Here is a 25112-nt window from a genome sequence, read left to right as displayed (position 1 = left end):
TGTGTCTATCCTAAATCTTTCCTGTTGAAAACTAAACCCCATTTCCTCTAGTTCTACCTTCTGTGGAGGTGGATAGCTGATGAACACTTTATAATTTATATGTGAAGGGTTTATAATAAACCCTTCATATTCCCACTGCATCAGCGTTTTTACCCCCTTGTACACTAAAACTTTGATAAACCAGAATGCTCAATGAAATATGGTTTTAAAATTTTAACGGATTAAGTGAAGGTTAGAAAATCCTGTTTCAACCTTTTTATTGAAAACTATCTACCTTTGATGATCTTGAAGTACCTCAGGACACTGAACACCAATGACTGCTCTATAGTCTTGAGGGTGAAGTAGAAGGTATGAGAGATGAGGCTGAAGCTGTAATGACCCTAGGCAATTAGAAATTGCTTCTTTTGACCAAATATCTAATTTGAGCTTGTTTTCTTTGTCATCTGCTCCTCTCATATATAAATAACAGATTAAAAAGAAAAGAAAAGAAAAGCAAGACATTAGAGATTTTAGTTAATTAGGAGTTTTGGGAAATTAAGTTCTAATTAACTGAAATTTTTATCACAAATTTTAAAACCCAACCCAATCCAATGCGTAAGGTTCAATGCCAGTACCACTCCCCTTCCCCTTCACACCCAGTGGTAAAACCTACAAGCAGATCCCTTGTGGAGACGGCTCCCCCTTCAGTGCCCTCGCTGCCTCCTGGAGCAGCCCAGGCAGTGCTGAGGCCCCATGTCAGCGGTCTCCATCTCCACTTAGTTCTGACTAGCCAACCTATTCACTTTTATTGCTCTTTTCTTGATTCAGCATTCTCCACATTCTTCTCAAACAGAAATCCCAAAACAGAAACTCTACATGGTTATAAGAAACTCAGAATATAGCAGAGCTGTTTCTCAGCTTTGTCTCAATATAGCACGTCACAATCTTCGCACCAAGATTCTACTGCTGAGTCACTGCTGGCACCCCTCACAGTCCTGCATTTTTCTCAAGACTTCTACTTTATGTCTGCTTAATCCAGGACTGGTCTATTTAAATTTTAATCCTTAATTATATTTCCTTGCATTTGTCTAATGAGGTATTACCCTGTCTAGGCAGTGTGTTTCTCTAATTTTTCTCAAGTAGTCTGGGTTCCAATTTCTTCATTTTTGAGGTATGAGTGCCCTGCCCAGCCAGATGCTAAAATGAATAGATTGTTAATTCTGCCATTTAAATCAAGTATGAAGGTACTAAATAAACCCAACTCCAGGGTCAGTCCCTGTGTCTGAAGGATCTCTGATGGTGTGCCACCCAACAAGATTAGGTACCAAACTCATTAATAAATACATCTCCTAAGATAGATTTAAATATTTTACTGAGCTCCTGTTATAAGGTGGTGTCTAAGAATTCCCATTTATCTGTAACACCTACCAAACAGTTTCTTAAAAACTATAATTCTGCAGAGAATTGTTTTAGTATTAGATGTCTTCCTCCTTCTTGAGATTGAGAAACCCCTAAGCATTCTCATACACTGAAAATATCAAGGATTCTGGTACTGTTGGGCGCCAACATAAAGACACATTCACCATAACCACACTTTCTATCAGAAACCTGGTGATCCCTTCAAAAACACTGTCCAAATGCTTCATTTGATTTTTATGAGTAGAGTTTATTACATCTCACATAGGCACACACATTTTAATGAAACCGGACAACCTGCATCTCATACCAGTCAGCTTTCTTGACTATGCTGAACCAAGCAACAAACAAAACATCTATAGAGCTGCCTTGTGAAGTCCTGGTTTCGAGTCCAGCAATATTGTATAAGGGGGAAAAAAAAAACAAGCCATGACCATGACCACTGTTTTAATGCCATGACATGCCTCTATGGAGAATCCTCAAAAGACCCCTAATTAGTCCTGTCCAGGAAACTCTTCAAATACCTTATTCCCACTGTGCCTATCTGATAGTTTGACAAGCTAGATGTTGCACACACTTAACCTTGAAATCCCACCACACCACATCTACTCACTCCCACAGCCCAACTCTCCCACACCGGAGCCTGTCTCCTCCACAACTCTCTGTGCACCTTCCTAAGAGCATACACCTGAACTGCAACTCCTGATCATCCTTTCCATGTCCTTGTACATATCTACACATGGCTGCAGTCGGTGAGATACCGTTTTGGTTAACTAGGAAAGAGTCATCCGCGTACCTGAAATGCCAACCCTCACAGATCTCCAGCGGTGCTATTTTATGATAACCCTGTTGCCTAATTCAATTCCCTCTTGCAAGACAACATTAGTCAGAACTCTAACTTGTATAACATCATTCCATCTGGACCTTTAGCCTTGACAGACACATTTAGATACACTGTCAGTCACTTATTTATAGTGTATACATTTATATCTGCTCATTGCCTCTCCTAGATCACACGTTTTTCAGACTTCTCCCCACTGCAGTCTTCACTCAAAAACAGACAACACAGAAATAAATGCAATGTACAGATTTAATTTAAGGTTAAAGAGAGGTACAAGAGTTGAAAAGGCCTAGAAGCTGTTTCTTTGCAATCACCCTGAGGAACCGGGCACCCCAAAGTCCCAGTCTTAGACCTCAGGAGAATGAACCTTACCCTCCACGTGGGTTTGCTCTAGCAGATGCCCATAGAACACAAATGGGGAAAATGGCAGGGCATTCAGACCCAGTTGACTTGGATGGCTGCAGTAGGCTAAAATGACAGAGCTCTAGTCCCAAGTTTGTCGTCATTGTGGACCAAAAGAAAAACAAAAAAAAACAAAAAGTTATTTAACCTTTAACCTCTCCAAACTTGTTTCCTCATCCATAAAACAGATAAGATCTATCTCCCATCTGCCTCACAGGATTGTTTTCAGGAACCACTCACTGAGAGGAATTTTGTGAAAACAGTCTATAAACTGTTAAAAAGCAGGATACAGAGTAATTTCTATGACCAAGATCCCAGCTGCTACTTGCCTTGCCTCCTCTACATACAGCAGGGGGACCACCAGCTCATAAGGAAAAGAAAGAAATGCCTATATGTCAGAGCTCCCAGGGCTCCCTAAGGCCTTACCCTCCTCTTCCTCACTGCTTCCTGTAGGACCATCTGGCAGTTTGGAGCGGCTGGCCAACTTGTCACTGGTTGTGGCCATGGTAAGGAGGAATGCATAGCCCAGAAACAAGGTCTTGTTCAGAGGCAAAGGCCCTCTCTGCTCTTCCAGGGCAGAGGGTTCACCGGTGTTGTCTCCACTCTCACAGGGGCTCACAAACTCTCCTGCCCCCACTGCACCTGGGAAGGACAGGGGGCACAGTTACTAGGGGGATATACACCATTGCCTTGGCAAAAGCCTTAGCACCAAAAGGCCCCAGCACCAAGCATGACCTGATGGGTAGGCAATGTCCTGATGAACTTATCTGAGCCAGAAACCAAAGACCATTCCAATGGCCAACCATTCTAAATGACCAACAGCCTAGGATGAAATTTACAACAAACAGAAATTTACATATTTAAATTTTACAGAGTCATAATGTATGCAGTGTTTTCATAAATGAAAATTAACCAAGTATTGTTTTCATATAGCCACACCAAATACTTCTGAGGTCATCTGAAGGAAGAGGTGGTTCTAATACAAAGAAATAGTTGAGAGTGAAAAATGTTTGGAAATCTTCAGCCCACTTTCTCTGTCCCATGCTCTGATTTCCCCCAGGGTATGAGATATTTTGAAGCAGCCTTTGGAAAAAAAAAAAAAAAACCCAACACTTTTTTATTACCAAGAAATGCCCCTTGTAGAAAGACCGTCCCACCCCGTCGCTGACCTTCACCAGAATGGTGCAGAGAATACTTGGTAATAAAGTGTTTTTACACATAGATGGTGCCACATCAAAATAGCCTGCCTCAACTGAATTAGTTTTCAACACCTGGGTAAGTAAGTGAACCAGCCAGCCAGAACACCCATGCCAGGAGTGCCCCAATAAGTGCTTCAGAAAAAGAACAGATACCTGACCTGGAGAAGCTGAATCGTAGGTTCATTAGGAGGCTAAGATGACAGACAGGTCATGCATGCCTCCCTAAAATAAAACCAGGAGCAAGAAAACAGTCTCAGAGGCAATATGATGTTATATAAACGAGGCTGGAATTAGAAGTGAAGACCAACAAAGTTTGAATCCTGACTGACTTTGTCATCTTGGGAAAGTTAGCCAACTTTTCTGTTTTCTGTGCCTCAGAGTCTTCAACTGGAAAACTCATTCTAGCACCTATACTTCATAGGGGTTATATGTGAGGCAGTATGTGTGAAGCACTGAGCGCTATGCCTCATACAGTAAATATTCAATAAAGATTATTGTTATTGTTTTTAAATACCCTGAAACACAGCAGCAGTTGGGTAGACAAGGAGATGACACAATTCAAATACTTAGGAAATAAAAGGAGCTCTGGTGCCAGGGCAATGTAACAATCAGTGGAGTTTCATCAGTTTGCTAGCCTGAGAAAGTTCCAAAAGGGAATAGACTGATTTTACCTCTGTAATCTCCTGAACCCGTAGCAGCTGGGCCTGGGTCACAGTAGGGACTCAATGAACAACAGATGAAATGAACTCCTTTCTTAATTACTGAATGCTAGGGACTGGAAAGTGGTTGTTTCAGGGATAATGGGAAGAAGAAAGAGCACATTGAGATATGACCTTTTTTTTTTTGAGATGGAGTCTCACTCTGTCACCCAGGATGGAGTGCTATGGCATGATCTCGGCCCACTGCAACCTCCGCCTCCCAGGTTCAAGTGATTCTACTGCCTTAGCCTCCTGAGTAGCTGGGATTACAGGCATGTGCCACCACGCCCGGCTAATTTTTTTTGTATTTTTAGCAGAGACAGGGTTTTGCCATGTTAGCCAGGCTGGTCTTGAACTCCTGACCTCAAGTGATCCCCCAACCTCAGCCTCCCAAAGTGCTGGGACTACAGGCGTGAGCCACCACGCCCAGCCATGACCTTTCAATAGGAAGTCTGAGAAAGCTAGAGGGCCCAAGCACAAGAGAGAGGAGAGCAGAATTTCCAGGAAGATGGTGGTGCAGGCAAAGAGAAATTACACCTATTTTGAATCTGCTTACATTTCAATACTTCTCCTTTCCCTCCTAGAACCCATATAGTAGTCAAAGAATGGTGTGATCAAGTCCTGGTCTTTTTTTTTTTTTTTTCTGGAGACAGAGTTTCACTCTTGTTGCCCAGGCTGGAGTGCAATGGTGCAATTTTGGTTCACTGCAACCTCCACCTTCCTGGGTTCAAGCGATTCTCCTACCTCAGCCTCCCCAGTAGCTGGGATTACAGGCACCCACCACTACACTCGGCTAATTCTGGCCTTCCTATCTATCTGCACTAGAGTCTGCAGAGGATGGGGGAGGAGGGATACAGTGAGCTGTCCCTGAATATCACCTGTGGGCTTGGGCAGGACCCCAACTTTATAACAGGACAGAAGGGCCACTGCCACATACTAAGCTCCATTTTTCCAGCAGCTGGCCCTGCATTCTGCCATGGTTATGAAGGAAGAATGAGGCAAAAAGGAGCACTTACCAGGTTTTACGGTGGCAGACTTGCGACCTCGCTTGGCAGGGGACCGTTCCTCTTCAGAAGTGATAAGTTTTCTTTTGCCTGAGAGAACTCCCATGGAGGCACGAGGACTTTCTGTGATCTTTCGGGTAGGGGTTGTGCTGCTGCTACTGGAGGCAGCAGGGGTGGCTGGGGAGCTGACGTTACTGCGCCGTTTCCGCTTCCCTTCCACCAAATTGTCTATGGCAGGATAAGCCAAAGGTTGGTCAAATTCTATGGTATGAGGTCCTGAACTCCAAGAAGCTGGGCAGACCCTGATTCAGCTACCACAGTGTTCCTTCCCCCACTTCCCACGAGGCCAAGAAGCTTCTTTTTAAGGCCATAATATTTTTTGATCTAGTCTTTGCCATGACTGAAATGTGTTTAGTCCCCTAGAGAACTGAGGAGGCCAGAAAAACCCTAAGGACTTTCTGTTCGGTACTAAGAAGGAAACAGATAAGGCAGTAGCTCTAGAAAATGACAGCTCGTCACCATCTGATCAGCCACATACAGGAATAATCAAAGTTAGGGAAACATTCGTGACAGGTTCGGAAACTGCCCCTCCCACTGTGAGCAGAACAGGAGCCCAAAAGCAGCTGCTCAGGAAGCAAAGGTCTTACCTAAGCTGATATCTGCTGCCTTTGTGAGAGGTGTTACTGCCTCATAGGGACCAAGCCCATACTGCTCTCTCAGTCTGTTTCCTTGCTCCAAGGACAGGATGACAGCCATTCGCTTATACCACTTTCTTTGGCCTTCTTTTTCAATGCTGTAGTACAGTTCCCCAGACTCCTTCCTATGTCCTTTCACCACTCCTGGGGGGCAGAAAGCATAAAAGAAGCTTGCTGTTGTCTTAGGCTCCTCAGCACCCTCTCACAAGGGCTCTGCAAAGCAGGCCTGAGTTAGGGAATTTAGAGATCCAACAGTGGACTGAAGTTAGGACTTAACAAAATTCCAGTTGTCAATCCCCATCAGTAACACTTAGGATATATGTAGCTACTACACTGGGATTAGGACAGGAAAGTTTCTTGACAGAAGGTATCCTTTAGTTATCAAATAAAATTTCCCAAAGACAGCCATTATGGATTGCCAGTGGTTCAAATGATTTCCATGAAGTAAAATGGCATGTGGTTTCCTAAAAATTCCATTACAACTTCTAAACCTTTTCTTCTTGGTTCCCTGGGAGGCTGAGTGGCAAGTCTTGAGTTAAGCTGTAGGTGAAAAATGACATCATTCTAAGAGAGACAGCACGTGTGTGTTTTTTGTCTTATGTGTGTAGCAAACTTAGAGATAGCAAAGAAAGGAAGAAACAGATCCTGCCTCTCCTACCTAATCTTCTTCTCTATTATCTACTTTCCTGCACTGATTCAAAACCTGACGATAAGGCCTTTATGTCAGAAGGAACAAAATGTGGGATGTAAAAGGAAACTAAGCTACAATTCAGGAGACCTGAGCTTAGGCCTAATTCTGCTGCCACCAAGCTGTGTGATCTTGGATAGGACCCATTACTAATCCTGTGAAAAAGAACACTTCTTCCTATCAATGAATAAACAATTTACAACACACACACATACTACAGCTACAGATACACACACAGACACACCCCTACCCCCACACACATAAACAAAAACAAGGCAGTACTATGAATATTTTTTCATTCCTATACACAGAAAGGTCCAATTTCTTCTCACCCATTAGCCTATGCTTGAATGACGAGCTAAAAGAAACCCAGAGCCTACCCCACCCAAGGAAAATAATGCAGAGAAAGCAAGCCTTGGTTCTCTCTCTATCCTGTGGAATCACTCCCTTTTCCCTTACTTGTTCATCTCCTCGCTTAAATCTCTATCCCCAAACTAAGTCACAAAGTCTCCCTCAAAAACACAAAGAAGCCCAAGGCCAACAATATACTTCACATAATGAAGAGTTACTACAACTAGAAGCAGTCTAGTGTTGACATTAGTAAACAGCCTCAAGAAATGGGACACGGAATCCCCACACCTTGATGCCACAGTTCACTCTTGTTACAGAACTTTGTCTTTAAAAGGCCAAATATGAACCCCTCAGAGTAGCTTTACACCTGAAAGAAGGAATGCATTTGATACAATGAGTCACAGTAAAAGACCCCAATCCATGTGCTACTCCCAACTGATCCCATATATAGCTAACAATGTTATCCAGAACTAGAAGGTGAAGTGGCCCATTTAATAATGAACAAAGGGGCAAACAACAATTACTCAGAGGATTCCAAATACAAGAGAAGCCTGGATGGACTCCAGTAAAAAGCCATTTTTCCGGCCGGGATCAGTGGCTCACTACTATAATCCCAGCACTTTGGGAGGCTGAGGCGGGTGGATTGCTTGAGGTCAGGAGTTCAAGACCAGCCTGACCAACATGATGAAACCCCTTCTCTACTAAAAATACAAAAATTAACCAGGTGTTGTGGCAGGCACCTGTAATCGCAGCTATTTGGGAGGCTGAATCACTTGTACCCCAGAGGCAGAGGTTGCAGTGAGCCGAGATCATGCCATTGCACTCCAGCCTGGGTGATAGAGCAAGGTTCTGTTGGGGAAAAAAAAAAAAAAAAAAAGCTATTTTTTGGCCGGGCATGGTGGCTTACGTCTGTAATCCCAGCACTTTGGGAGGCTGAGGCAGGCAGTTAAGTTGAGGTTGGGAGTTCAAGACCAGCCTGGCCAGTGTGGCAAAACCCCATCTCTACTAAAAACACACAAAAAAGTAGCCAGGTGGTGCTACTTTTACGTACCACCAGGTGGTGGTGCGTGCCTGTAATCGCAGCTACTCGGGAGGCTGAGGCACAAGAATCACTTGAACCCGGGAGGCAGAGGTTGCGGTGAGCCGAGATCACGCCACTGCACTCCAGCCTAGGAGGCAGAGTGAAACTGTGTCTCAAAAAAAAAAAAGAAAGCCATTTTCCCCCCATTATATCCCAATCTGTGTTCAAAAAGTCCTCAGAAAGATGTTTTTAAATGACAAACTCAACATAAATAGGTATCTTCAAATTATTTCTATAGAAAGGAGACAATATATTCAAAGAACTAGCACATGAAGCAATAACAACAAGCATAAACCTCTCACTATCACCAATATCACCTACTTCAAAAATAAAAAGGCACCGTTCTTCAAACCAGAGAATAAGTGGTAGATGTGCAGGCATACAAACGCAGCACTAAAAACTTCTCCCTAAGCAAAAATATCTCAATATATCAGCCATACTCACCTGCTGGGCTCCAATCAAAGCAGGTAGTTAAGCTTTAAAAAAGAAGAGAGTATGGAAAGGGAAAAACACTAACTTTAAAGTGGAGAAGGCCAGATGCGGTGGCTCACGCCTTGCAAGCCCAGCACTTTGGGAGGCCAAGGCAGGTAGATCACCTGAGCTCAGGAGTTCGAAACCAGCCTGGCCAATATGGCAAAACCCTGTCTCTACTAAAAATACAAAAATTAGCCAGGTGTGGCGGGGCACACCTGTAATCCTAGATACTCGGGAGACTGAGGCAGGAGAATCACTTGTACCCAGAAGCTAGAGGTCGCAGTGAGCCAAGACTGTGCTACTGCACTCCAGCCTGGGCAACAAAGTGAGAGAGACTGTCTCAAAAAAAGTGGAGAAATCTGGTAAATACAACTTTAACCAGTGATGAAGATTAACATCATCGGTGATGTCTGTCATGTGGATACGTCATCATCATCACAAACGTTCCCAGTTCCTGATAACATGAGAAGGGCATTTCACTTCTGTGGCATATTTTTTTTAAGAGACAGGGTCTTACTCTGTTTCCCAGGCTGGAGTGCAGTGTCATGATCGTAGCTCACTGCGGACTCAAACTCCTGAGCGTAAGCAATCCGCCTGCCTCATCCTCCTGAGTAGCTAGGACTACAAGCATGTGCCACCATGCCCTGCTAATTTATATTCCTTTTTTTTTTTTTTTTTTTTTTTTCAAGAGACAGGGTCTCACTATGTTTCAGGCTGGCCTCAAACTCCTGGCCTCAAGTGATCCCCCTGCTTTGGACTCCCAAAAGTGCTGGAATTACAGGCACGAGCTACCAGACCCAGCCATCTATGTGGCATTCTTTTTAAAATATCCCAGAACTCCAGTCTAATGAGAAAATACGAGACAAACGCAAATTGAGGGACATTCTACAAAATACCTGACCAGTACTCCCCAAAACTGTCATGAAAAACAAAAAGGTCATGAAAAACAAAAGACTGAGAAATTGCCACAAATCAGAGCAGACTACAGGATATACAATGACTAAATGCAATGTTGGACGCTGAAGAGAAAAAGAACATTATGGAAAAGCTAGTGAAATCCAAATATAGTCTAAAGTTTTGTTAACAGTAATAAACCAAGGTTGGATTTTTAGTTTTGACAAATGTCCCATGTTAACACCAAATGTCAACAATAGGGAAAGCTGGATGAGGGTTATATGGGAACTCTACTAGCAGTACTCTGTACTTCGCAAATTTTCTCTAAATCATCTAAAATATTCCAAAATAAGTTTATTCAAAAACAAATGAACAAACAGAAAAGTCAGTGGCAAGAGTAACCAATTTTGTAGGAATGAAATTTCTGACTTTAGAGACCCCAGAAAAGTACCAAGTAATGTCTTGGTAATTACTAACATAACAGAGTATTGCCCCAAGGCACAAAAAAATCTCTACAAACTCTGCTTCTTTCGTTACCTGCACTGAAATACTCATCCTCCGAGAGGGCCGTCACTTCAGTGTCCAGCGGGATGGGGTCACACAATAGAATGTCTTTGCCCAACACATCACATTCGTACCCATCATCAAAGAGCAATTTGTACTTCCCAGCTCCGACATCTCGCGTGATTTTCCCAGAGTAAAAGTAGCCATTGGATGACCACTTGGCTACAACACGGAGCCCTACAAAGCTGTTCCCTGGAGAGGAGGCATCTAAGCCATCAGAAGGGCCAGCAGCAGCCTGGAAAGGAATTTCTGGAGAGTCGCTACGACGCAAAGCACCAGCACCCACATCTGTTCGTCTGGTGGAGTCTGGCACTCGGGGCACAACACGGCTGAAGGATTTATCATCTGGTGACAAGTTAGGTGAAATGTCCTCTATGCCCAAGGGGCCAGTCACAGCTGTTTCTCTAAAGAGAGATAAGGGATAGGAGAAGCCGGTGAGAACAAGAACACAGAAGTACATATCTACCAATGTTCCCACTCCTTTGTCCATGGGTCTTCTCAGCCCATTCTTTGAAAACCCCGTCACAGGCACGAGCCTGGTCTCTCTGTAGCCTCGCTCTGATCCCTACCCACTCCCCAGTCACTATGGGCCCCTCTTCTCCCTCCTGATACCCCACAAACTCTCTACTCCCCTCTCTTCTCTCTATTCCCTTTTTTTCTGAACAAGTAATAGTATATCTCACACTACCCAGGTACCTGGTTCCAGTGGTCCGAGAAGGTGGGCGGCCCCTTCGCCCGCGCCCACGAGGAGTGACTGGAGCCTTCCCTCCCTGTCTGATGCCAAGGCCTGCATCACCATCCTCCTCACACACTGGCGTCCCTGTCTGACTGACCCCTTTTCTAGGACTAGAGAATGAAGACAAGTTAGTCTGATAGCACCTGCTACTGAATCTTTTCTTCACAAAGTCTCCCCTTGGCCCTCAGACTACATGACAGGCCTACATGTGCTGAGCCTTCGGGGCAGCAGGAAGCTGGTTCACACACCCACCACCAAATCTCATCCAGGGAGTGGGGAGCGTGGGATAACAAGTAAAGGACATTCTCCTTCATGTAAGTCTATTCCCTCTGACAAAGCTTCCTACCGCTGCTGCAAAAACAGCACACCCCATTTCTGCTATGCCTTCTCCTCTACTTTAGGCTCTGGACACCTGCAAAGAATAACAAAAAGCTAGGGGATATATTAAGTTGGGGCTATTATCCCAAACTTCCTGTACTCCCAGCTAAATCATAAAAAGGCTGTGGTAGGAGCATGTGCCCACCAGATGATAAATTCTCGAAAGTCCCCTCCCGTTACCTACATTTTCTCAGGGGCTGCTCTGCCAATGAAATCTACCTGCCGCAAGACTCCATCCACCCTACTTCCCACGCAAACCCACAACAGGAAGAGGGCAAACAGTGAGGAGGGGAAGTTGGTTTATCTTTAATGGAGGATGGGGGATTTCCCATTACTCCCCTTTTCCTGTGATATTAAAATGTCAGCAACCCTGCCCCTGCTGTGGCTCTCTCTCTGGAGACCCTGTCTGCACCTCAGTTTTCCTGGGCCTCCTCGTGAGCTGGGTAAGGCAAAATCTGCGGGTTCTGTCCCGCTGGTTTTCCCTTTGAGTGGTCCGGCTCCTTTCCCTGAGCTGCCACTGCTGTGCATAGCTGAGAGACTTGTCCCACTTGATGTGCGGTGTAAGCTGGATGCCTTGGAGGAGAAGGAGCTGATGTCCCCCAGGTCACCTGAGGAGCCCCCAGTCTGTGAAGGGGAAACTTCAGTTTCACACTCCTGACACTCTACAATTGGCTCTTCAGTCTCCTGCAGGAAAAAATAGATACAGAAGATAAAAGACGCCATAATAACACAATGCTAATATGATGGTTGGAAAATCCTACAGGTGGCACAAAATAATTCAAAAAGGTGAGAATCAGGAGGAGACTTTCTGCAATAATGGGAATGTTCTGTATCTGTTTTGAGTAGTGGTTACATAAAATTTTCAAAAGCCACTGAACGTTTAGGATCTGTTCTTTTTTTTTCTCCCCCAGGTGATTCTGAGAAGAATTGTTCATTCTAATGGGACTATACTGTATCTCAATAAAATACAAAATAAAGATGGTACTATATTGGTAAGAAAGAGTTTATCTTTTTATTGGATAAGTTCACAACCTCTGGCTACCAGCAAGCATTCTAACCGAGAAGACAGAGGTAAATTCTTATCTTAGAGAAGACAGGCAAGGAGGGAGGCAGGTGAGAGGAGAACACGAGTGGTCAGGAGCCCTTCTAGGTACTTCATTAACAGTGGACAGCACTACATGTTCTGACATTAGTTATTTCCCATTACCTTTCAATAACTGATCAAGGCAATAGAAAAGTATATGCAAAAATAGGCTAAAAGGGGTCAGGTGTGGTGGCTCACACCTGTAATCCCAGCACTTTGGGAGGCCACGGCAGAAGGATTGCTTGAGTCCAGCTGTTTGAGACCACCCTAGGCAACATAGTGAGAACCGGTCTCCATATGAAAATAAAACTATTAGCCAGGCGTGGGAGTGCACACCTGTAGTCCCAGCTACTCGGAAGTCTGAGGTGGGAGGATCGCTTAGGCTTGGAAGTCAAGGCTGCAGTGAGCTGGGATCATGCCACTGCACTCCAGCCTAGGCGATAGTGTGAGACCCTGTCTCAAAAAAAAAAGAAAAGAAAAAAAGGCTAAAATAGTATTACCATTTGGAAAAATAAAGGACAAAAACGTTGTAAGTATCTATAGATTACAAGAAAGTCAAACTGGCTTTATCTCAGATGCCTACTTTGATGAGCAGTTGCCTGGTGCTCAGTTTTAAGAAGTCTTCTGGAGGCTAAATCCCAGACTTAGTGGGAAAAGATTCTAAGACCAATCACCAGTGTCCACCATGAGCACAGCACAGAGAAATTATAGCATGAGTATGACACAGCTGCCTTCCTAGTCTAGAGTGTTTACGCAATATTATGTTAACTGCCAGAGGGGCTATGGAAACGGATAAGATAGATCCTTCCCTCACAGAGTTTAGAATTCCTTTTGGGAGGCCAGGCACGGTGGCTCACGCCTGTAATCCAGGCATTTTGGGAGGCAGAGGCAGGTGGATCACTTGAGGTCAGGAGTTCAAGACCAGTCTGGCCATCATGGTGAAACCCCACCTCTACTAAAACAACACACAAAAAAATAGCCGGGCATGTTGGTACACTCCTGTAGTCCCCAGGTACTCAAAAGGCTGAGGCAGGAGAATCACTTGTGAACCTGGGAGGCGGAGCTTGCAGTGAGCAGAGATCGTGCCACTGCACTCCAGCCTAAACAACAGAGTGAGACTCCACCTTGAAAAAAATCAATCTCCATGGGGAGACAGTATATAATGACACACATATGTATATATTTACATAATACCATCAAATGATTAAATAATTATCTCTGATCCCTCCTTCTTGGAAATCTCTTCTCCTTTAAAATCCACAGAAACACTTTTCTCTTTCTTCTGGTCTACCTCTTTGGCTACTTCTATTTATGCTTCTCTGGGTTCCTCTTTCTCTGTGTGTTCCTTTAAAATCAGTATTTCCCAGGACTCTGTTTTTATTCCTTTCCTCACTCTCATATGCTTTCCCTCGTCAGTCTCACCACACTCATCCTTCCTTATCTACCAAGAATACAATGACTCAGCTTATACAAATTTCTACTTGGATTTACCACAAACACCTGAAATTCCACAGATACAAAACCATCTATGATCCTCCCTTCATTTCTCTGCCTTCAATGAATGAATCCTAGATACCCCCAGTGCATCTCACATCTCCTACAGCTCTTTCTAGCAGAGGCTGGTTTCTTTCAGCCAAACCTCCATTCAAGAATTTTGAGATGAGATACCTCCTTGCTCCCCATTGCCATTTACAGACCATTTCTATTTCCCCACCTCCTCTCCTTCAAAACCACTATTTGCCATTTTCTTAAAACTATCTTTACCCCTTCCCTAGTTGTTATCCACTAACATTCTCCAAATCACCCTCTCTCATGCATGAAGACCTTAGCTTCATAGCCTATCTTCCCCATTTCTACTTCTGTCATCATTCTCAGTGGCCTATTTTAATTTGATATACTTCTGTTTCCACATCTGCAAAATGAGAATAATAACTGGATCTATCATAGCATAGTTGTTTAAGGATTAAATAAGTTAATTCACTAACGTGCTTAGAAGAATGCTTGGCACATAGTATGTGCTCAATAAATGCTAGTCACTATCATTATTTAAGTATGGTAGTGCTTCCCAAACTATCTTCCATAGGGAAAAAACAGGTATTACTTTAAAAAATGCTTATGGTCAAATAAGTTTGGGAAGTGCTGGGTTGAACAGAATAAAATAGGTATCCTTACTAGAGGACTTCTTAGAACTTTTAATATGGTAATATGTGAATTTTCATGTTAGTGGGGACAGGGATTAATGGCATGCTATGGTTTGAACATTTGCCCCTCCAAAACACATGCTGAAATTTAATACCCAATGTTAACAGTATCAAGAAGTAGGACCTTTAAGAGATGATTGAGTCATAAGGGCTCTGCCCTCATGAATGGATTAGTCCATTCATGGATTAACGGAATTATGAGCTAATGGACTAATGAGTTATCACAAGAGTGGATTAGTTATCACGAGAGTGAGTCTGTTACAAAAACTAATTTGGTTCTCTTTTGTAAGGCCCCTGACAATGTGATACCCTGTGATGCCTCAGGACTCTTCAGAGTCCCCTCCAACAAGAAGGCCCTCGCCAGATGTAGCCCCTTGACCTTGGACTTCCCAGCCTCCTAGACCGTAAGAAATAAATTTCTTTTATTTATCAATTACCCAGTCTCAGGTGTTTAATAGCAACAGAAGACAGACTAAGAGAGTGTTCTGTGTTTCTCAAACTTATTTATGACCATGGAATCTTTTCCTTCCATCAAACTGTCTAAGAGGCCTGCTGTTTCCAGAAATATACTTTGGAAAGCACCACATAAAATATTAAATGGGCCTAGCACCATAGCTCATGCCTGTAATCCCATCACTTTGGGAGGCCAAGGCAGGAAGATTGCTTGAGAACAGTGTTCAAGACCAGTCTGGGCAACACAGTGAAACCTCATCTCTACAAAAGATACAAAAATTAGCAGGTATGGTGGTGTGTGCCTACGGTCCCAGCTACTCAGGAGGCCGAGGGGGAGGCTCCCTTGAGCCAGGAGGTCAAGGCTGCGGTAAGCCGTGATCTCACCACTGAGTGGTGGATCCCAGCCTGGTGCCCAGGCTGGAGTGCAGCCTGGGCAATCCAAACGTAAAAATAAAAAAATGTATTTTAAGAAATGAAGTAATGTGTTTAACACTTAATGTAGTGTACTAGGCACAGAGTTTAATATGGACTATTAACAGTTACAAAAATTTTCATGAAGGCAAACTACTTTTCATAATTTCTCCAAAATAGTAATAACATGAAAAATGTTCCATGAACAAAAATCTTTTTAAAACATTTTTAAAATAGAGATAAAGCAGTATTTTAAAAGAATTATTTCTGGGATGTGGTATACACAAAGAATAAAAAACAGGCCAGGCGCAGTGGCTCACGCCTGTAATCCCAGCACTTTGGGAGGCCAAGGCAGATCACTTGAGATCAGGAGTTCGAGACCAGCCCGGCCAACATGGTGAAATCCCATCTCTACTACAAATACAAAAATTAGCTGTGCATGGTGGCACACACCTATAATCCTAGCTACTCAGGAGGCTGAGGCAGGAGAATCGCTTGAACCCAGGAGACAGGGGTTCCAGAAGGCCAAGATGGGGCCACTGCACTCCAACCTGGGCAACAGAGTAAGACTCTGTGACAAAAAAAAAAAGGGAATAAAAAACAATTTCTCAATGAGTGCCTGTAAAACCAATGAAATCTGAATAATCTCTGGATAGTAAAACAAACAAACAACAAACAATTCCTCAAACTAACATCAAATGTTATCTGACATGAAGGCCAAATAGCCCACTGAACAACGGCAGTAATATATTCTATTTAATAAAACTATATACTAGAGTTTAACTCTCCCTGAGTTCAACCTCCTACATGGCCAGCAGACAGAATTAAAAGAAAGTATCTGGTTAAAGGAAGAAAACAGTTGTACCTTGCCAGCCGCGGTGGCTCACGCCTGTGATACCAGCACTTTGGGAGGCCGAGGTGGATAGAGCACGAGGTCAGGAGTTCAAGACCAGCCTGGCCAAGATGGTGAAACTCTGTCTCTACTAAAAATACAAAAATTAGCCAGGCACAGTGGCGAGCGCCTGTCATCCCAGCAACTCAGAAGGCTGAGCCAGGAAAATCGCTTGAACCCGGGAGGCAGAGGTTGCAGTGAGCTGAGGTTGCGCCACTGCATTCTAGCCTGGGTGACAGAGCAAGACTCTGTCTCAAAAAAAGAAGAAAGAAAAGAAAAGAAAAAAAGAAAATAGCTGTGCCTCTTACCAACTAATAATGGTTCCCAGATCTTAACATATACCAACAAAGGTCCCAGATCTTTAATTCTAGAAAATCTGTCTAACCTCTCTCATTATTAGATGTAAACAAAGTCAGCATATTTTACCATTCAACATAACAAATAGTCACTAAATGCCAATACTGAGTTGACATTTGTAACTAGTCTATAATGAATCCCACTAAAAAATAAAGGTGCATTTCTTACCAACACGTCTATGACCACACACAGATAGTGACAAAGAACTGAACGAGTAGACGTGAAAATATGTGAGAAAACACAGGTAGTTAAACACAGTGTGCTAAACTTCATTTGAGTTTCTAAGGATTTAAAATAATACATACAATCTTTACATATGAGAGAGATTTATCAATCTCTTCTTTACAGAAAAGGAAAGCATGATGGGACTCATTAACTAACCAATGGTCAAACAGCAAACCTACAGTTGGGGAAAGCTTTAGAAAGCAGGAGGTCTAATTTCTAACCCTGTTCTTCTATCTAGATAGGTAATAAAAAGATGAAGAAAAACAAAGTGTTGCACAGGAAAGGGGGAGGGGGTAGAGAGTCAAGATAATTTTTCTACAGAAAGAAATGTGGGGTCGGGGACAACGGCTCATACCTGTAATCCCAGCACTTTGGGAGGCCAAAGAAGGAGGATCACTTAAGCCTAGGAGTTCAAGACGAGTCTGGGAAACACAGTGGGACCTTGTCCCTCCAAAAAATAAACAAAATTAGCCAGGCTTGGTGGTTCATGCCTATAGAACCAACTACACGGGAGGCTGAGGCAGGAGGATCACTTGAGCCTGGGAGGCAGAGGCTGCAGTGAAACAAAATCATGCCACTGCATTCCAGCATAGGTGACAAAGTGAGACCCTGTCTCAAAAAAAAAAAAAAGAAAGAAAGAAATTTGCCACACAGACTCAGAGTATATATTACCTCAGTTACTTTTCTTTCTACTTCTGTTCCATCCACATAATACACATCTGTAATGACACGAGTGACAAGTGTGCGTACTTCCCGGATTGTTCTCATGTGACGATGTAAGACATGGCCATGTGGAGGCTGAGGCATATCAAACTCTTCTTCTCCCTATGACAGAAGATACAGAACACGAGCACAGGTCTCACTGCAAGCTGTCAAAATCACAAATCTTATGCTTCATGATGAGAACTGTTCAGAGGTTCCATGAATCTAGTGGGACAGAATCTTCCAACTGTTTTGTTTTATCCACCTATAGATAAGACCAGGGATGGATCAGTTGTATAGCCAGAGGCTAAGAGAAGTTTGTATGAGCATGACCTAAAATGACCTATTTTTGTCTAAATCAAAATCATTACACCTAGTACTTATATCTACAGACATTCAGGTGAACCTTTGACCCCTAAAAGTTCATTATTTTTAAATCATATTTCTTCTAATTCTGATGCTACCTTGCAAATGAGTAAACAAGTTTACATTTAAAGCAACAGCTCTTTAGATAAAAGGAATGCACTCTTTAATCTTTTACATAAAACCAGAATGATGTATCTGTTAATCTCAGTTTATGTGTTTTTCCTGTATTAAAGTGAAAACCACAGTTCATTACCTAAAACAACGTACACTGGGCCAGGCGCGGTGGCTCACGCCTGTAATCCCAGCACTTTGGGAGGCCGAGACGGGCGGATCACGAGGTCAGGAGGTCAAGACCATCCTGACTAACACGGTGAAACCCCGTCTCTACTAAAAATACAAAACTTAGCTGGGCACGGTGGCGGGCGCCTGTAGTCCCAGCTACACAGGAGGCTGAGGCAGGAGAATGGCGTGAACCCGGGAGGCAGAGCTTGCAGTGAGTGGAGATCACGCCACTGCACTCCAGCCTGGGTGACAGAGCAAGACTCCGTCTCAAAAAAAAAAAAAATGTACACTGATCTCTCCTAGAATTAAATATAAAATATTTCATCTATTCCAAAGAACAGATTATGACTAAAGAGTTGAGCTAGTGTCCAGAAATGGAAAAATTAGCAAATTAAGATTTTATATCTAGTTTTACTGCAAGAATAATGTAGGGCTAAATAAGACCCTACATTTTTATGATAACTATATTAAATAATATTACTTAGGGGGACTGAGCTTCTTTCATTCAAAAAACATTAGGCAAATATTTATCAAACAACTTAAGGGTGCCAGGTACTATACTAGACAAATAACTGCTGGAAAATTCAGGACAGGTAAAATTCATTCAACACTTCTGAAAAAATCCAAAGGCATTATTTCTTATTTACAAAAACAAAAAACTAATAACTACTGCTATTCAAAAGAATAACTGAGTTAACTAATACAGTATCCAGCTTCATTATTTCTTGTTCATAATTTTCTATTTACAGACAGCCCGAGTTCATACTTTAGTCAGATCTGGATAATTTTTAAAAGATAACTTCTTAGCAAATTAGATCTTAAAGCCTTATTTACCACCTCTAATCATTAGTTAGTTTGAGACTTTCAGCCTTTATTACCTAGGACCTGCCTGTGGCTAATAAAAAGTGCTAGAATTTCAGTCCTGTATTTCTGAAAAAATACATGTTTTCTAATAACAACTGTATCACATTTTTTCACATCTTTATCCTCCCTCCTACACCCACTGGCTCTGTAATTCTGAAGAGAAAATGCACACTTTTGTCTCTCACCTTATCTCCCCTATGGTAGGCTGATTTTACTTTCTGCATTCAGTATCAAAGTAGCCAAGTCTTTAAAAAGAATTACACATACAAATGCAATAATGGTAATTCTGCATTTTTTTTCCTGACATGTGGTAGTAATTTACCAAAAGCTTTCAGTAATTTATCCGAATAATCCCCACTCCAGTTTCAACGTGGAAACTGGCAGAGGTGAAATATTTGCTAAAATGGAAATATGTAAATTATGTGAATAGTTATAAGTAATATCAAAGGCATGGAATGCTACTCATCCAATTATTCAAAATAGTTCTACATACACAACTCTGTCTAATGAATGGTTACAGCACAGGTCAGTCACACCTCAATCATCAGGGTACCCACGCATGGGAACTATGACAGCCTGAACTTCCTGCCTGCACACACAATCAGACTATTCCCCACCACAGAGAAAGTCTAAAAGGTTTTAGGGCTTTACATATTGCTGAAACGCAGCCAAGAAGCTTCCCTGTATTCTTCCAATTACAACAGCCATATGAATGATCAATGCAAGACAGACACTTAAGCGTGTCTGAGAGAATAAGGAGAAAAGGTAAAGGGGGCAGGTAAAAAGAAAGCTATGCTTACTCTCTTCAAATACTTTTCTGAAAAGAGGTGTCTGTAAAATAAAAAAATTGATGATCTTACCACCATTAAGGGAAGGAAACAAAATGAAAAGGCCACACTTTCCCTTCCACCTGGTTCTATGTCCTTTTTGACATATAAATGAAAATTTCAAGAGTGTCAAAGTAGGCTGCCTATGCTTTTCCACTAGCACTAGCCTATGTCCTATCTATAATGAAGGGGATTTTTAAAAAGCACTGACACTTGGAAAACTTACATACAGCCTTTCTCATTTGCTAACCTCTCTTCAAAAGATGGCACACCAATTTCAATTTCTGTTATTCTATACACCATCTATATATTTTTAGTACGCCAAAATCTGTGTAACATAAAATTTAGCACTGTCTTGAACACAATATTCATATGCCATATGTACCACAGATGTTCAATAAATAAGAACTGTGTATTATGTTTACAAAACAAACAACTTGGACAATCGGAATAAGAGGCACATCAATAACGAAGATTTCCTAAGTAGATCCCAAATGAAGATAATCTACCACAGCAACTGAAAAGACAATTTGACCACTACCATATCTCTGATTATCTGAGGGAGATATGTGCCAAGACCCCCAGTGGATGCCTGAAACTGCAGATAATATCAAACCCTATACACTATGTTTCCTCCTATAGATACAGACCCATAATATTTATAAAACAGGCACAGAAAGAGATTAATAACTAATAATAAGATAAACTATAACAATATACTGTTCACAATTTCATGGACAGATTTGTTCTTACCATAGATTTTAGTAACTTCAGCATATGATTTTTTTCTTTCCTTATTAAGACCTTTTTACCTTTTCACTTAGAGGAAGCACTTTATGACTTCTCTGGCATATTCAGATTGTCGGCATCACTACTCTCAAACTTTGGGGTGAGAGTAAAACAAGGGTTACTTGAGCACAAGCAATGCAATACCATGACAGTTGATCTGATAACCAAGACAGCTACTAAGTCATTAACAGGCAGGGAGCATATATAGCACATGGATACGCTAGAAAAAGAGAGGATTCATATCCCAGCCAGGACTAAGAGGAGCAGCACTTGATTTTATCACATTACACAGAAGAGCACACAATTTGAACCTTATTATTTCTAGAATTTTCCATTTAAAATTTTTGGACTGCAGCTGACCATGGACAACTAAAACCACCAAGAAAAAGAAACCACTGATAAGTGGAGACTACTGTTTACTAGTAACTTCCAAATCTTCTCTGCCATGGATCCCACTCTGCCAGTCAATGAAATGTTGTGAACTTCTATGTATTTGTTAACACATACATTTCTACAACTTCTTTTTATCTACTCAATTTTTTTTTTAAGAGACAAGGTCTCACTATGTTGCCCAGTCTAGTCTCAAACTCCTGGGCTCAAATAATCCTCCCACCTGGGCCTCCAAAAGTGCTGGGATTTCAGGCATGTGCCACCATGCACAGCCACCTACTTAATTTTTACTAGTACCAATACTTCCCCACTCTATTCCCTGGAACCTGGTATTCCTCCAGCCTCACTTTCATCAGCCCCAATCCTTTTCCTCACATTAGCTTCTAGTTTAGCCTCTCTTCTGCAGTTCCCAGTCACCTGGGAACTTTTCCCCATCTCTCTCTCTCTATTCCTGTTACCATTCTTTCTGTTTCATATACTGAAATACACTATTCTTCATGCTGCTTCTTTCCCCTTTACCTTCTACTCTGAATTCCTGAGAACCATGATGAAATAGACTTAAGGGAGAAAAAATCAGATCTGATGGTTAGAAGGGAAGATAAAAAATTATGGAGAAGGAAATGAGTGAATGTAGAAGAGTATTACAGGAGTAAACCCAGGCTGAATCTCTGGCTTTCTCCTCCAGTAAAGACCTACCTAAAAAACTGTAGCAATACTACATTTTCCCTAAAAGACTATCTAATGGCTATAGCTACCCACAATTTCACTACCATGAAAAAGTTGTTCCACTACCATGGAAAAGTTGTTTTTGTCTTTTAACCACTGTTCTGTCCAAAACGTTCAAGAACTGTCATTAAGTAGACATGCCACAACTTAAATTCTCTGAGAATCCTGAAAGTCAAAAACAGGGCCTCTGATGCACCCTAGTATGTTCTCTCACCTGGCTATGGAGTGACTCTGTATCATCCCCAGAAGCACTGACTGGTTTCTCACCACTCCCCCTCTCAGTCTGAACTGTGGCATCTTGCTTTCCACAGTTCTGGTCCACTGTACTGGTCCCCTGCTCACACACATTCTTTATAGTCTGGGTTGCTGCTGAAACAGTTTCTGGGACCCTCAGGGAACACTCCATGGTTTGGATTCCTATGTTATTTTGGCTGGGCCTTTCAATCAAGGCCTTACTAGGATTTTCCTGATTAGTATTCCGTCCTTCTTTCTGGTCTTCTAGCACATCTGTCACCATTGCCTCTCCTTGAGGACTGGATGGCCCTTGTATGACCATCTTCTGGGAAGCAGGAGAAACAGGGTCCTTGACAGGACTAATGGGCTTCATAGGCTGTTGACTTTGCCTGATTGTATGGTCACCCTCCAATTTTTCTTTCTCCTCTTCTCCTTGAGAACTTGGAAAGTGGAGCAAGTTCCCCCTGAAAAGGCAACATATAAAGAAGCCATGTCAATTAAGCAAGTGTATGTGTGAATGTGTGTGTGTGTGTGCACGTGTGTGTGTGTAGTGGCAAGGGGGGAGCCGTATTTTGACAATTTGACAAATGTAAGGAAGGGAGAAATTCAGGTAGTCAAGCATTATCACCTTGGGAGGCCTCTCATTATAATTTCACTCCTGGAAAAAAGATAATGGTAGATTGGAACAATTCCACCATGATGATAAAAGAGTCATAAAATTTCTTCCCATCACTAGCTATGAACTCTGAAACTTGATGCAGGAAAATGAAGTAAACAGAAAGATGTAAACCCATTACTGAAGTCACAGACAATGAAGGGCAACTTAGAGATCTATTTTGAAAAAAGATCTATTAGGTCAAGATGTCTCATCTGGCCTTATGAATGGTTCTAACATTCCTTAACTGACTCCTAACATTCTAGATACTGTTTATCCCCCCTGTCCAATATTTTTAGGACAGAAAATCTGATTTATAAAGGATAAAGTTGTAGGTAGATTCTAGTTTTGTCAGCTATACTGATATATCTACAACTAAACATTTCAGAATGAATTGTTTCTCAAAGACAGTTCTCAAGATACAGCCAATTTCTTTTCAAAAGTCATCCCATTTGGGTATCAGTGATTTGTTCCTTTATTCCACAAGCATTTGCTGAATGTCTCCTACAAACCACATACCATGATTTCTGAAGTGACTAGGAGCTTTCTTAAATATCCCTAACAGGCCAGGCGTGGTGGCTTACGCCTGTAATCCCAGCACTTTGGGAGGCCAAGGTGGGCGGATCACGAGGTCAGGAGATCAAGACCATCCTGGCTAACACAGAGAAACCAAGTCTCTACCGAAAATACAAAAAATTAGCCGGGCGTGGTGGTGGGCACCTGTAGTCCCAGCTACTCAGGAGGCTGAGGCAGAAGAATGGCATGAACCCGTGAGGCAGAGCTTGCAGTGAGCCAAGATCGCACCACTGCACTCCAGCCTGGGTGACAGAGCGAGACTCCCGTCTCAAAAAAAAAAAAAAAAAAAAAAAATCCCTAACAATTCTCCAGAATAAAAACATCCAGGCTAACTCCACGTCAACAGAAATTTGACGTTCATGTCTTATCCATTTTTATATTTAAAACACCTAACTCACAGCTTAATATAAAATAGATGCTTAATACATGTACTTTGAACAGAAGACTGAATGTTCTCTGAATCAATTTATTGTAAAATCTACTCAGATTAAACCAACATAATGCAGTTTTAGGCTCCATTACATGTACAACAGCCAGAATAAAGATAAAAGGAATCCATTCTGAACTGACCAAGCTAAGACCACATCTGGAATATCTGTTTCAGTTCTGGGCATGACAGTTTACAAGGCATAAACGGTAGATAAACCCAGAAGGTAACACGAAGGATGATAAGGGGCCTAGAAACCATGTCATATGTTGATTTAAGTATGTGGCCAGAAAAAGATAGAGCTGGGGCTGTCTCCTATTTGACAGAAGCTCTTATCCTTAGGATCTCAGCTTTCCTAGGTAGATACAGTAAAGGAAGCAGGAAGTGCTCTTCAGGGATTGCTCTGCTCTAGATCTTTAAGGACAAGGAAAAAAGAAGTTTCTGAGGTTTCTATATTGTTTACCTCAGCCTACCAGAACAGGAGCTCAAAGAGGGATTTGGAATAGAGTTCTAGCCAAGAAGAGCTTAGTATATATACATTTGGTTGTTACAGTTTGTGTCCTATCCCTCAGAAACCTCAACTGAATGAAAATATATGGTCCAATGAAGAAGAAGTAAGAACATGACCACCAGGAGACACCTACCATGAGTAGCACTTACCTTTTATGAGGTTTATAAATGTTCACATATGTAAGATATTGAGCACAGCAGATAATCAATATTAGATGTATAAGACAATGCAATTAAAGAGACTCAGTTCACCTTCAGTATCAACTAAATATTCATATTTAAATCTTTAAGACATCTAACATACCAATGGCTGAGCAAGAAGGAAAGGATTCAAAAGCCAGAAGAGCCAGGACTCAATTTTAGGAATTCAATTATTGTTGTTTCCTATCCTAAACAAGCTTATAAATTTTATCTCATGCTACAGACTAAATGTCTATGTCCTCTTCACCCCAAGACTCATATATTAAATCCTAAACCCCAAGGTGATGGTATTAAGAGGCAGAGCCCTCATGAATAGTGTTAGTGCCCTTATAAAAGAGACCTCAGAGAGCTCTCTTGCCCCCAGCTGCCATGTGAGAACAGCTGTCTATGAACCAGGAAGCAGGCCCTCACCAGACACCAAATCTGCCACTGATTTGATCAAAACTTCTCAGCCTCCAGAAATGAGAGAAATAAATTCTTTTGTTTATAAGCTATCTAGCCTATGGCAGTTTGTTGTAGCAGCCCAAAGAGACTAAGACA

General features: G+C 42.1%; 1 protein-coding gene across 5 annotated transcripts in view; it reads right to left on the bottom strand.

Moving 5' to 3' along the window:
- Positions 1 to 25112, bottom strand: part of LOC113219840 (TP53-binding protein 1) — an 87107-nt gene that overhangs the window by 2906 nt on the left and 59089 nt on the right. For 3 of the 5 annotated variants that reach the window (XM_026447850.1, XM_026447851.1, XM_026447852.1), the window contains 8 exons: positions 22184 to 22667; positions 17696 to 17848; positions 11813 to 12084; positions 10983 to 11132; positions 10260 to 10690; positions 6187 to 6378; positions 5552 to 5767; positions 3065 to 3280 (listed from right to left, as the gene is read on the bottom strand). In XM_026447850.1, the coding sequence (XP_026303635.1) occupies positions 3065 to 3280; positions 5552 to 5767; positions 6187 to 6378; positions 10260 to 10690; positions 10983 to 11132; positions 11813 to 12084; positions 17696 to 17848; positions 22184 to 22667 (2114 nt within the window). Of the gene's footprint in view, positions 1 to 2608; positions 2721 to 3064; positions 3281 to 5551; positions 5768 to 6186; positions 6379 to 10259; positions 10691 to 10982; positions 11133 to 11812; positions 12085 to 17695; positions 17849 to 22183; positions 22668 to 25112 lie in introns of all 5 variants that reach the window. The other 2 variants (XR_003306830.1, XM_031935010.1) reach the window with 1 other exon arrangement.

This window comes from Piliocolobus tephrosceles, unplaced genomic scaffold (assembly GCF_002776525.5).
Source record: "Piliocolobus tephrosceles isolate RC106 unplaced genomic scaffold, ASM277652v3 unscaffolded_108, whole genome shotgun sequence".
Lineage (NCBI taxonomy): Eukaryota > Metazoa > Chordata > Mammalia > Primates > Cercopithecidae > Piliocolobus > Piliocolobus tephrosceles.
The sequence above is the reverse complement of the archived record's forward strand: the minus strand, read 5'-3'. Positions and strand labels throughout refer to the sequence as shown.